Raw genomic sequence first — 12,542 nt, 5'->3', positions numbered from 1 at the left:
CTTCTAGCGTACAAGTAGCCAAACTCTGTTGACCCATAATAAGTATGTCCCTGCCCATTTCCGATGTTCAGAGAAGACCCGGGGCAAACCATGCTACCTACGAAAGGCAGAACGTGATGAAGGGGCAGAGGGAGGGTGGAAGCTGGAGTCACGGTGAGGACCGCCCATTCCGCATGTGCTTGCTCTCCTTTCCCCATCCCTTCTATAACCAGGCACGGCGTATTTGCATAAAATGTGTGTCAGTAGGACATCGGGCTCGGCAGCTCACATGCCGAGCGCACATGCAGCTGGGCTTTACCAGCATTCCAATGCCGAATGAGTCCAACTGTCTTGCCTCCACCAATGAAAACGTGAGAAATAGCGGGGGTAGAAAGGGAGGTGGAAAAAATACTTTGAGAAAGCGTGACACTCGGCGAGATAGGAAGAGAGAGAGAGAGTGTAATCCCTGTTTCCAGCAAGTGAGGTTGAAGGGGCAGAAAGGGGGACAAAAACTGGTCACATTTCTTAAAACGTCTGAAAACGTGCTGGTTAGAGTGGGCGCGGTGTTGACTATTAATGGGAGGGTGTGTTTAAACTACTTCCACACTGTCTGGGGATGTTTATTGTCACTGTACACTGGCACTCAAGCTGAATATTAGAGATTCTTTTTTAAAGAACTCTTGTTACGTTGCAGTTATAGTTACTGTACACCACAAGCTCCAAGGACACCAACAGAAAGACAGACGGAGGCACTCAACCTGTTCGCGTTTACGCACTTCGGAGGCAATTTCTAACCTTTTTGTCCATTGAATATTGAGATTTTGGTCTTCTTTTTTTCACCAACCACCTTGACAGGACACCAATGCCCTGTGCACACTTTCATTGCTCAGATCTTTGGGATACCCGGTCAATGTGCTGGCGGTTCATGACTCTTTCACCTATATTAACAAAACTCTTTATTGACGCACAAAAACAACAGACACAGAACAACTTAATTACTAAATAATAAACAACAAACAACAACACAGAACCATGGACAACAGCCCTGGTGAGTTTAACCGAGCAATGTACAGGATTCTATGCTGTATTTATATTATGTATTAGGAAAGATGCTATTTAGTTCAGAACGTATTGCCTGTGGCTATATTTTAAGCATGAATTGCAACGAGAACCTCGTTTGTGGCTTGTGGTTTTCATTGTGCATTGTGCCATATTATGATACAATTATGATTTCGATGACTGTTATACATGGTAGGCTATACTTGGTTGTAGGTTCACATAGAGGGGAATTCCATCTAAGTACTTATATGTCACAGCATCCTTGCGACATCGAGCAAGTAACCTTGGTTTTGTTTTGCTTTCAATAGCACTTATGTTCACGTAGCCTACAGCTGCATAGTCGACCTCAAACGATCTTTCTGGTCATGTGTTGTATGCTGCTTGTGGGGTCATGACCAGATCCATGTGTTTAGGGTTATTTTCTGCTATCTAATCAAATCACGTTGGGTTCTATAAAAGTAGCTTTTGATATGAACTTCTTTTCAGAGTGGACTGTCAAATATGTTTTTTTCTTGTTGATCGTAGGCTTGGGTGACGGCCTGTCATTCATTTACAACAGTCACGGTCACCGGCTTTTTTTTACCGTTCCCTCTCATTACACGTGTAAGACAGGCTTGTAAACGTACTCTCACGACTTTTCACAAACATGAGGCACTGCCAGAATACCTACTTAAAGATGAATTAGTCATTGCGCCTTCCTAAACAAGCAATTAGTAGCCAAATATAATGAGTTCAGTAGCCTAAAAAGGCATGTAGCCCTTGGTTAGCTGTTTCAAAAGTATTGCTTAATCTAATGCAAACAGTTGGGGTGCCCTGACGCCCACATATTAGGCCACATGCCAGGTTGGTTGATTCAGACACAATAAAGACATATGGTATTATACTCCGAGTGTGATTAGAAGTAGGCCTAGTGTGGTTAAAACATGTCATTTTAATTTTGCTATATTACTGCAAACTAATCACTGTCAAATGTAGCCTATTACTCAATAATTATAAATTCAGAGGTCCTTCATGGATTTCTTAAGATGAAAATGTGGTCAAGAGTGTTGGCTAAAACTGGTTGTTTTTAAATATGCTATAGAAATACATTTGACTTGACTATCAAAGTTATAAGCAATAATGTAGAATGACCCACCCCTCTATGTCTAAAAACTGCTGCCAGACTTCATGGTAGCTGTTTTGATTATGGTGGGCGTCATGCGCATGACTAGAATGCGCACCTTATGCCGAGGGCCAAAAGTGCACGTGCAGAAGCCGAGGCATCCACGTGTCGCGCGTGATTCTCAGGCACCCCGCCTTCCTGGTATTTGTATCCTCCGAACTCTGCTCTCACACGAACAGCCTGATAGGGGACTCCGGCATACTTAGTTGCAGTTAGTGAGAGGTTGGTCAGTGGGTCAGAAGGTTTTCACTTATGTTACTCAACCAGCGTACAGTATCGTTGCTACATCTCGCCGATACCAGACGAAGAACCTAACTTGCAACAACACACATTCAGGTCATTTGGAGACACATAATAACCTACTCAAAGTAGTTCCATACTGAAACAAAAACGAAAACATAGCTCCGCAGAAACTACTGATAGTCCCAGGTAATAATAGGTTTAGTATTCGATTACATTAAGGGAAATATCTTTCAAATAATGTAAATTGGACAATATTATGTTACTTTAATTACATTTCATTAAATGTCGCTGTTACACTAAAATTCCAGTTAAATTCTTCATAAATGTTATAGATTACAATTAAAGCATTAGAAAAAAAAACTTTCTAATTGAATATTTAGAAGTCTTGCAGAATGAATGTAAAATGGGGTAAGAGGTCAATGAGAGAGAGGCTGAGGGGAAGGACATAAGTATGACTGGATTGGAAGACTCACGTTGTTGGGGACTAATACCAGATTAGCTGGAACACAGGTATCTTCAGAAACACTGATGACTCAAATCAGGGAGTGGGAGGACGACTTCATGCTCTAATATAGCAGTATCTCCAATGAATTTATATAATCATTAGTTATGTAGGGAAAATGCCAGAAATTACATTGTAATAAAGGATTCAAGACACTTGTGTGTGACATAGGATTGACTTACTTACTGAAGGTTATCTGCATGTGTACTGTATTCACAGTAGAACCACTTTTTATCAACTGAATTATAGATCTCAAGCTAAGTTGTCTATCACGTGCCAACGGTCTAATGGCCATGCAGAGCTGCCTATAGACACATGGGAGAGGGATCGTGAGGGGCGTTTCCTTTCAAGCATTAGTAATGTAAACACACATGTCACCTGTCTCCCCTTGCAAGCGCCTAGTCCTGGACACATAAGAGAGCAAGAGGGAGGGGAAGGAAAGGAGGGGCTACAGCATGTTTTGTTTTTGTCCTTGCCTGTACAGCCAACTATGTCTTCACAGGTCACATGCACAGGCTACCTCTGTATGTCAGCGAGTACAAAGGAGGGGCTAGCCCAGAGCATAGGTCTAGCATCTGCTTGGTCAGCTCCAATTCCTGGTAACTGAATCTGCTACCACACCGAGACCACGTCTGAGAAACTGGAAAGAGTAAGGGAGGGACTGTGAGTGTGTGAGTGTTTGACTTGGGGCGGGTAGGGCAGGGATGGGTAAGGCAGGGATGTGGGTGGATCTGGGGAGGGGATGGGGACATAATGTGTGTGATGTATGTTAGAATGCGTGTGTTTGGGCTAGATTATTTTCAGACCCATCAGATTCAAGAAGCTCTCACACAAACAGAGAAGCCCACAGACCATCCCAGTTATGACTCATGTTGACAGAGGAATTACCGACTCCGAAAATCAATACGTGCCTGCTAGAGTAAAACAGGGAGTTGAAAAAATGTATATAGATGATTCATATTATTCATACGTCGACAAGGTCCTAGAAGTAAAATAACACATACATAATAATGTATGTGCGTGTTTCACTTTCATACCCTTAATATTAAAGGTCACATCTTTAGATGTGACATTATCCTGATATGTGACTTAGATCATTTAGGCCTGCGATAAAGTGCCGTGGAGAAAATCAATCATTCTTTATTCACAAGGGGTTGTAATAGGCTATGTTGGATGTAATACAAGCACCAAGTCCACACTCGTGAAGCTTTAATTCACCGACCAAAACTTAAACCAAGTCACTTGTGTGTCGCGAAAAACGTGACCGTTCACGTTTGCATGCCCTTTTTAGTCTTCCGGTGACTCAGTGGAATGCCTGAGTATAAACAGACGGTAGCCTATCCTGCCTTTCGCTCTGTACTTACAGCTTTAAAGCCCCCTCTTACAAACGTGATCTCCCTGCTGCCTGTTATTGTACTGCGGCTGTTGTCTACACGGGACTGCGGAAAGCGCCTTGTGAGCACAGGCGGGAACTGTGTCAGGAGTCCATGTGAGTTGGCGGTCAGGTGGCTGGCGGTTTGAGAGGACTCTGGGCGCGTCGCCAAAAGGGGAACAGTGAGATGAAAGCGAGGAGGCGGCTGGCTGGCTCAGCGTACACGTGAGGGCTATCGCTCATTTCGTAGGCAGAGCACGATCTTTCCAAAGGGGAGGGGAGAAGGAGGGACTAGTGAGCGTTGGTTATGAGACATTTCAATTTACGCTCCAAACTTCAGAGCCATTGATTTTTAACATGTTTTTTTCGGTAGATTGGGCATATAAATAATTGCCTACTTAACCTGTTTCCATATTATAAAAAGATAATAAGAATAAGAGTTTATTCAGACCAGCTAAATCAACCAAACGCTATTTTGCCTTTTCGCCATATGACACCGAATCCTAAATATCCCGTCCTCTCTTCTGTGCTCTTCCAGGTGGTGTCATCTTATATGCGGGGTCCTCTGGCAGTGCCAGCCCCAGCCCTGGCAGCCCCTCCAGTGGGTACCAGACTCAGTCTCCCTCCTCTCACTCCCAGCCTTCATCTCCAGAGGGAGTTTCCTTCCAGGAGGTTGCACCTCTTAAACGGAGAAGGGAGCAGCAAGCAAGGTCCCCACCCTCCCCCAAATTGGTCTTTCAGTTCCCTGAGGTCAGCAATGCACCTACTGCAAGGACTGCTACAGTATCGTCTGCCCACCAGTCTTACACGCATCCAATGGTGGCCAAGAGACCCTGTGGCTTTACTGGCACTTTCACAAGTAAGCTATTCTTCTATTGAATATCTCTTCTCATTCTCTTTTTCATTAATTTCTTGTCTCTATCTCTCTTCTAACATCAAACACATTTGTCTAACCAATCCTTTTTGCTTTTGCTCTGCAGAGACAGGAGGCATGGTGCTACTGTGTAAGGTGTGCGGAGACATTGCATCTGGATTCCACTATGGTGTACATGCCTGTGAGGGCTGCAAGGTGAGGTCTCATTCACAGACAATAACCCCTCCCCCTCCCTCCGACACACAGCCGAGAATTCTCCTCTAATCTACTCCTCAATCTTCAACTCATCTCTCCTCTCCTCCTTTGCAGGGCTTTTTCAGGCGCAGCATCCAGCAGAATATCAACTACAAGATGTGTGTGAAGAATGAGAACTGCCTGATCATGCGTATGAATCGCAACCGGTGCCAGCACTGCCGCTTCAAGAAGTGTCTGTCTGTGGGCATGTCCAGAGATGGTAAGAGACATGGAACATGGCGTGAAAATCATTAGGACACAGTCCATTGTTCAGTTATCCTGGCAAGCATCCAAAAAAACGTCTGGGAGCTTTTCCTCCAAGTGCTGTTTCCATGGTTACACATTTGAATGGCCAGTGCCAGATGGAGATCCTACTAGAGACGGTAGCCTAGCTTTCTAGCAGCATGAGATCGCCCCTTGCTTATTGTGCATCTTCCTTTCACTCTCCTTCTGCCCCTCTCCCTTCCTCCCTTGTTCCTCGTCTCCAGTCTCACCATACTCCATTTGTGATTTATGGCAAGAGGAGCAAGGGTGTCCCAGTAGTCATCCGTCACGCAGTCAAATATGGTTTATTTTAGGAAACTGGGGCACCATGCCCCTGATCACCCCCCATTTACACTTAAGTGTGCTTTCATATCTATTATTATTACTGCACAGACCTCGAAAAATCAAAGCAATTACAAAATGCAGTTGTAATGTAAATCATTAGAGAGCTGGGAGATGGTACAGTTACAGAGAGGCAGTCCCATCCATCTGTGCTACTGTACTACCTGCACAACTCTCCTGGGGTCTCACTGAACTAGGTGACAATAAATCATCTGCTTATCTGGGACAACCATATTTAGGTGACCCAGAAAGCCTAAGCACAGGAGAGAAGAATCAGACACTAATTTATCTTGTATTAAATTGCAGTGTCGTGCATATTGCAAACTTTAGTTTTTTGTCCTTATTTTATTGTTTGGACATTATTCTCTCACTCGCGGCTCCTTTAATCTATAATTTCTTGCATTCTCTCATACTATCACCTCTATGCTAACAACTCTCCCTCCTTTCCCTCCACCTCTCTCACCTCTTTACCTCTACTCCCATCTTTGACTTCCACACTAGTCTTCACTCTGCTGCCGTAATAGCATCACATGCACTCCATCTGACCCACTGACCTACTTTAACATCGAAAATAAACCTAACAGAGTCCGAGAGAGATAAGAACAAGAGAGCAAGGAGGGAAGGAGAAGAGAGAGAGGGAGACATTGGGGGATGTAGTGCCACATACAGTGGCAAGGAGCTATACATAGGTTTGCCAGAGGGTGATTGTGGGGATTCGGGTGGGGGGGATTCAGATGGTGAGAGGGTAGGGGCTCCTACTGTGTAAGTCCATGATGATTACTGACTGGTTGTTTCTTAAGGAGCAAGGACAGGATAGCATTATTACTGTTTATTTGTGCGGAACTACATTATACAGCACAATATCAGATGTTCTTTGTGACATTACTTGAATTTAACTTGCCAACTTATTCTCACTTTGTCTTTCTTCCAGCTGTTCGTTTTGGGCGTATCCCTAAGAGAGAGAAGCAAAGGCTATTGGACGAGATGCAGAGCTACATGAACAGTCTTAATGAATCAGCTTCCATGGAGATTGACTCCTCCTCTTCCTCTGATGCCCCCTCCAGTCCAGAGAACCAATCCAATGAAGCAGTTTACCAAAACATGTTTAAGGACGAGAAACCCCCCAAGATGGTAGCTCTTAACAACAACAACTGCTCTTCCACTTTCCGAAATAATGCAACCCATGATTCCATCTACTCAGCACACCAACACAACAACCCCCACCCTCAGGGGTACCAGACAAACTACCCCACACCTGCCAGCTTCTCAGTTGCCCCTCACAACAACCCAACTGCCAACAACGACAATGCTAGATATACCTTCACCCAATCATCTAGTATGAGTCAGTGTCCAGCCAATGGTAACCAGTCTGCTCAGACCAACCCAACCAATCATCACAGTGAATCTGAGAACCAGACTTCCTGTCCCTGGAAATTGAACGGAGGTGCCAAAGTGCTGGTGAGTTTGTATAGTTTTACAAATATCTGAAACACAACAAGATATCCGTCTCTTAAAATTTTCTTTTTTAAACGATATACACAGCACTGAGCACATTTTAAACGAGTCTCTCTTTCCTTCCTCAATGTCTCCCTCCCAGGCGTGTCCCCTGAACGCATGTCCCGTTGTCTCTGCCAGTCGGTCGAGCCAGCAAGTGTGGGAGTCCTTCTCCCAGTGCTTCACCCCAGCTGTCAAGGAGGTGGTGGAGTTTGCCAAGAGTATCCCAGGCTTCCAAAGTCTCAGCCAACACGACCAGGTCATGTTGCTCAAGTCAGGAACCTTCCAGGTACAGTCAATCACAGAACAACTTTAAAGAGAAACTGGATGGAAAGAGTGTTTCCTTTCCTGAGTGTTGCCTGTCCAATACTTACCTGTGATCCTGCTGTGTTCCCAGGTTCTGATGGTCAGGTTCTGCTCCCTGTTTGACCCCAAAGAGAGGACAGTGACCTTCCTGAATGGGCAGACATACTCCCTGGCATCCCTGCGGGCGCTGGGCATGGGGTCCTTGCTGGATGCCATGTTTGACTTCAGTGAAAAATTGGGCTCTCTGGGGCTAGAACCTGACGAGATGGCCCTCTTCATGGCTGTGGTGCTGGTGTCTGCCGGTAAGAGAGGCATAGTAAAATGAAATGAAAAAACACACCTGCGCACATACTACACGTACAACCAACACACAGTTTCAGCCTATTTAACACTCAGTCTCTCCCCTTCATCTCAGATCGCTCTGGCGTAGCTGATGTAGGAGCCGTAGAGCTGCTACAGGACAGTTTGATCAAAGCCCTGCGCTCCCTCATCACTCGCCGCCGCCCAGACGACAGCGCCCTCTTCCCCAAGCTGTTGCTGCGTCTGCCCGACCTGCGCACCCTCAACAACCAGCACTCCGACAAGCTGCTGGCTTTCCGGATCGACCCCTGAAACCCTGGGGCTTCAGTCTAGAGAACCAACAAAGGGGGTGCATGGGACCACCAGAGTCCCTAACTAGGGGCAGTTCTTTGGGGAACCTCCTGGTGACAAGTACCCTTCACTCCAGCCCAGCTGTGAGGATGCTGAGATTCACTGGCAGCAATGTGGGATCTGACGAGGTGATTGAGTGAACTGAAAGACATCTCAACGGAAAATAGAGGACCTGAGGGGGTGACTCCTGAAGTCAACCCCCATATATAGAGTTTTCCAGCTGCTTCCAGATAAACTAATCTGCTCTGTGTGAGATTGGCCTCAAACCACCCTGCTGGTCAAGCTCAACACCAGGGACTGTCAGTGACTGTGAGTGCTCTGAAGACCAAATGTAGAGTCTCTTCCTTCTCTCATTCCTCACAGTACTACGTGTGTCCCTCTGTCTCGGTAGACAGACACGTTACCAGCATCAAGAGAGCACATACACTCTTCACGCAGAAAGGGAATATACAGCAACCTCTGTTTTCTTCCTACACATTCACCCTAACTGACAGGTTAAGCACTTTCCACACATGAACAAACCTCTGTGATTAACCAGTGTCATAGACCATTAGCTAAGTGTAACACACTATTAGACATCTATGTATGCACTGTTAGAATTAAGCTATTTTAAAACATTTCATCATGTTGAAAAATAATGTAGAAAATCATGAATTTAGGCTTTGATAAAAACGAATGCATTATTTACATTTCTAAGTATTGAAATGATGCATTATATTTCTGTAATCAGGGAGAACCTATTGGTCATTTTAGACCACAGTGTTGGGATGTGTATAAAAGTTATTCTGTTGTTGCACAAATTGTATATACTGTTATCTTTGTTTTCGGTTCCTACTCCATTTTTTTGTCGGTGCCTATTACTGTTTGAAGAGAAGCACCATTATGAACTCCACCTGGAGTGTTGGAGATATGAGGAGATCACGAGGGGATGTCAGAGGATGTACAGGATTGGTCCATAGTCTTCCTCTGATATGTACAAACACAATCCTCAATTTGACTGCAAAGAGGGAGCAAGCTCTGAGATGTGTAAATACTGTTTGATTTGAACCTATATTATTGAAATATAACTATTGTTGATTGATTGCATCACTTTGTGTACATTTTGTAAATGTTTCATGGTTAACTTCTTCCATAGAGAACCACTATTAAATGAGATTATATATAATGTTTCTTTTCCTCATTTCTTGTTCCTTGTCTACAAGCCAACATTTAGGACTGCCAAAACACTGTCATCTAGCAACAGTTGTCCTTCAGCTAATTACATGCTAGTTTTTCATAATCATGAGACAATGTACAACACTTGAAAATGTAAATCTCATTGAATTTTTAAATTGCAACGGACATTTTAAGATCTTAAGATCACTAAGATATTCGTACCAGAGTAGTGGGAGGGGTCACTAGTTGATCTATTTGTGATTAGGGTGACGTATCAGATATACTTGGAAATAAGTGGAGGCTTACTGTGTGAAAAGACTTGCAGTCCATGTCCTCATGACCTGGCCAAGCACATGCACAGAAAACAAATGACCAGGTGCATGAGGCATCTGCAGCCTGTCTGGAAATAAAAACCTTTGGCAGCACAATATCAGCATTGAGCAATCTGAAAGCATGAAACAGATGTGCTTAGTGAGAACAAACACTCTTAAGAAGAGGACCAGGGCTACTCAGACACACAGAAATGTTTCATCATATTTTGTTATGCAGTCCAGCTGCCAGTTTAATCCTGAATGCAACATGATAGATTGACAGCATTGTTGCCATCTATGTGCAACAAATCCTTTCCAATAAAGGGAGGCAGCGTTCAGAGTGATACAAAAGTCTATATACACCACCTGCTGGACAGCAAGTGTATTGGCAAGGTAACAAGTGCATTGGGCCAATGTACGGAAAGTTCTTTAGGTTGATTGTCAGTTATGGCAGAGACGTAGGTTTTGATTACTATGAATTTCTACTAAAAATTTTAAGAGAATAGATCTAATATGACCAGACACCAAAGTTTCTGGTCAGGATCCAGAAAGCATTGTGTCTTGTGTCGCAGTTAACAAATTGGAACCATGACCTCAAGTTTGATCCTGAACAGATACAACATGGAACTCTGCTGCCATCTCGTGGCCCTCTAGTTAGGTTGGATTGAGTTTTAGTCAAGAGTAGTAACTCAGATTTATGCATGACACTTCTATACAAGAATAAATGGTAAATGGACTGCATTTATATAGCGCTTTTCTACCTTAGCAGGACTCAAAGCACTTGACAATGTTTTGCCTCTAATTCACCCATTCATACTCACACATACCGACGGCAGCGAGCTACCATGCAAGGCGCCGGCCTGCCCACCGGGAGCAACTTGGGGTTCAGAGTCTTGCTCAAGGATACTTCTGCACATGACCGAGGAGGAGTCGGGGATCGAACCACCAACCTTGCGATTAACAGACAACCCTCTCTACCCCCTGAGCCACAGCCGCCAGAATAGGATTGTTATAAACAACATTGAGACGGTGTGAGCAGTAACCAGTTATACCATCTGTTATCAAATAAAATAAAGTCAAACCAACAGTTATTTGTATAGCCCTCTTTACAAGCAATGTCATAGAGGGCTTCACAAAAGCTCACAGAACTGCCCCTCAACAAACCGAAACCCTCAAGGAAGACAAGGAGAAACTCCCAGGAAAACAAATTGAGAAATAATGGAAGAAACCTTGGGAGGAGCAATATGGTGAGGGATCCCATCCTCCATAGATGGTTGGTGACAGAGAGGTGGGACCGTAGGCTAAACATAGTCATGCATATTTCATGACTAAATGAAATACAGATATTCAGAGTTCCAACTAAATGTTTTGTAGTAGCTGTCATCCACAGTAGCTGTCATCTCAACTCGTGTCAGTTTAGGCAGTGGTAGCAACAGGGCTGGGAATCGAATGATCAGCACAGCATCACAGGACAGCCAGGTCGATGGATAGGAAGGGGCCAGGAATTCTGTGTGATCCATCATAGGAGGCGCCGGGCACCATAGAATAGAGCATGATGTCTGTTCCAAAAGAAGAGAAACTCTATGTAAGAACTCCCGGTACCTCCATTGCCTCCGACTGGCAAAACCCAGCAACAGAGGATGGGTAGGTTTGGAGACCACCTGGGTGAAGCCTGTGGAATCTTTGAGAGCGGTGAAGGCCTTGCTTAATGGATCCGTCGAGTCATTCACATGAATGTTGAAATATCCTATAATTAGGATGTTATCAGTATATATCACAAAGTCTGCAGCAAAATCAACAAATTCCTGTAGGAACAGAATGTGGGCAGCGATACAGAGTGGGTATACAAAATGAGGGGAGGGGGCAGAACTAATAGGATTATTCCTCTTTAGTGTAGTTGGTGGTTTCATGCAAATTATCATAAATGTTTTACAGGTGTTCACATAATTCAGGCTGAGGTTGAATCTGGAGTCATAGATCACAGCAACACTGCCACCTTTCTTAGAGACACGAGGAACGTGTACGCCAAATCCGGAGCATTTCATTCCGAGGGGTACAATTTGTCAGGTTTCAGACAGGTTACAGAGAGTCCCATCAGGTTCAGACTGCGCGGAGATATCAAGTCGTTAATCAAAACAGCTTTTGTAGATAGGGATCTGATGTACAGGAAACCAATATTCTAATATGACCTTTTAGCGGATTCAGTCTCTGGAGATATTTCCTCAGTATCAGTATCAACAATCAGTTGAAGTGTGATAGAGGGGAAGTCATGTTGTGCTTTCTGTTTCCAGAAAAGATTTCGTAAGAAGAGTAATCTTGGTTTTATAATGTTCTTAAATTCTATCTCATTACTCCTGTCTATCTGTTACTAAACCGGTCTTACACAAAACCATGAAGTCATTTCTAAAAATAAATGACTGGAGTTACTTTGAGACATTTGGAATGTTCTAGAGATGTTTGATCTTCCACTTTTCACAGATAACTCTACACCAATTTGCTCAATGATGAAGTTGATATTAAATTGACATACACTAAAATGGTTTATCCTACACACACATAATATAGAGATGGACATGAGGATAAAAGGTTTGCAA

General features: G+C 43.9%; 1 protein-coding gene across 1 annotated transcript; it reads left to right on the top strand.

Annotated features, from left to right (window-relative positions):
- The first annotated feature begins 330 nt into the window (after positions 1–330).
- nr1d4b (nuclear receptor subfamily 1, group D, member 4b) lies at positions 331–9,647 on the top strand. The gene is made up of 8 exons (XM_062466393.1): positions 331–1,027; positions 4,856–5,176; positions 5,298–5,386; positions 5,501–5,645; positions 6,963–7,489; positions 7,629–7,814; positions 7,923–8,133; positions 8,247–9,647. Exons 1-8 carry the CDS (start codon positions 1,012–1,014, stop codon positions 8,441–8,443), a joined length of 1,692 nt encoding a protein of 563 aa, XP_062322377.1. The 5' UTR covers positions 331–1,011; the 3' UTR covers positions 8,444–9,647.
- Positions 9,648–12,542: the final 2,895 nt, after the last annotated feature.

The sequence above is a fragment of the Osmerus eperlanus genome, chromosome 1, assembly GCF_963692335.1.
Source record: "Osmerus eperlanus chromosome 1, fOsmEpe2.1, whole genome shotgun sequence".
NCBI classification, from domain to species: Eukaryota; Metazoa; Chordata; class Actinopteri; order Osmeriformes; family Osmeridae; genus Osmerus; species Osmerus eperlanus.
This window is presented reverse-complemented; position numbering and strand designations above follow the sequence as displayed.

Excerpts from the sequence above, each read along its gene's own strand:
- nr1d4b (XM_062466393.1), top strand. Across the intron at positions 5,177-5,297 it reads CTTTACTGGCACTTTCACAA|AGACAGGAGGCATGGTGCTA; the intron begins GTAAGCTATTCT and ends TTTGCTCTGCAG. Across the intron at positions 5,387-5,500 it reads ATGCCTGTGAGGGCTGCAAG|GGCTTTTTCAGGCGCAGCAT; the intron begins GTGAGGTCTCAT and ends CCTCCTTTGCAG.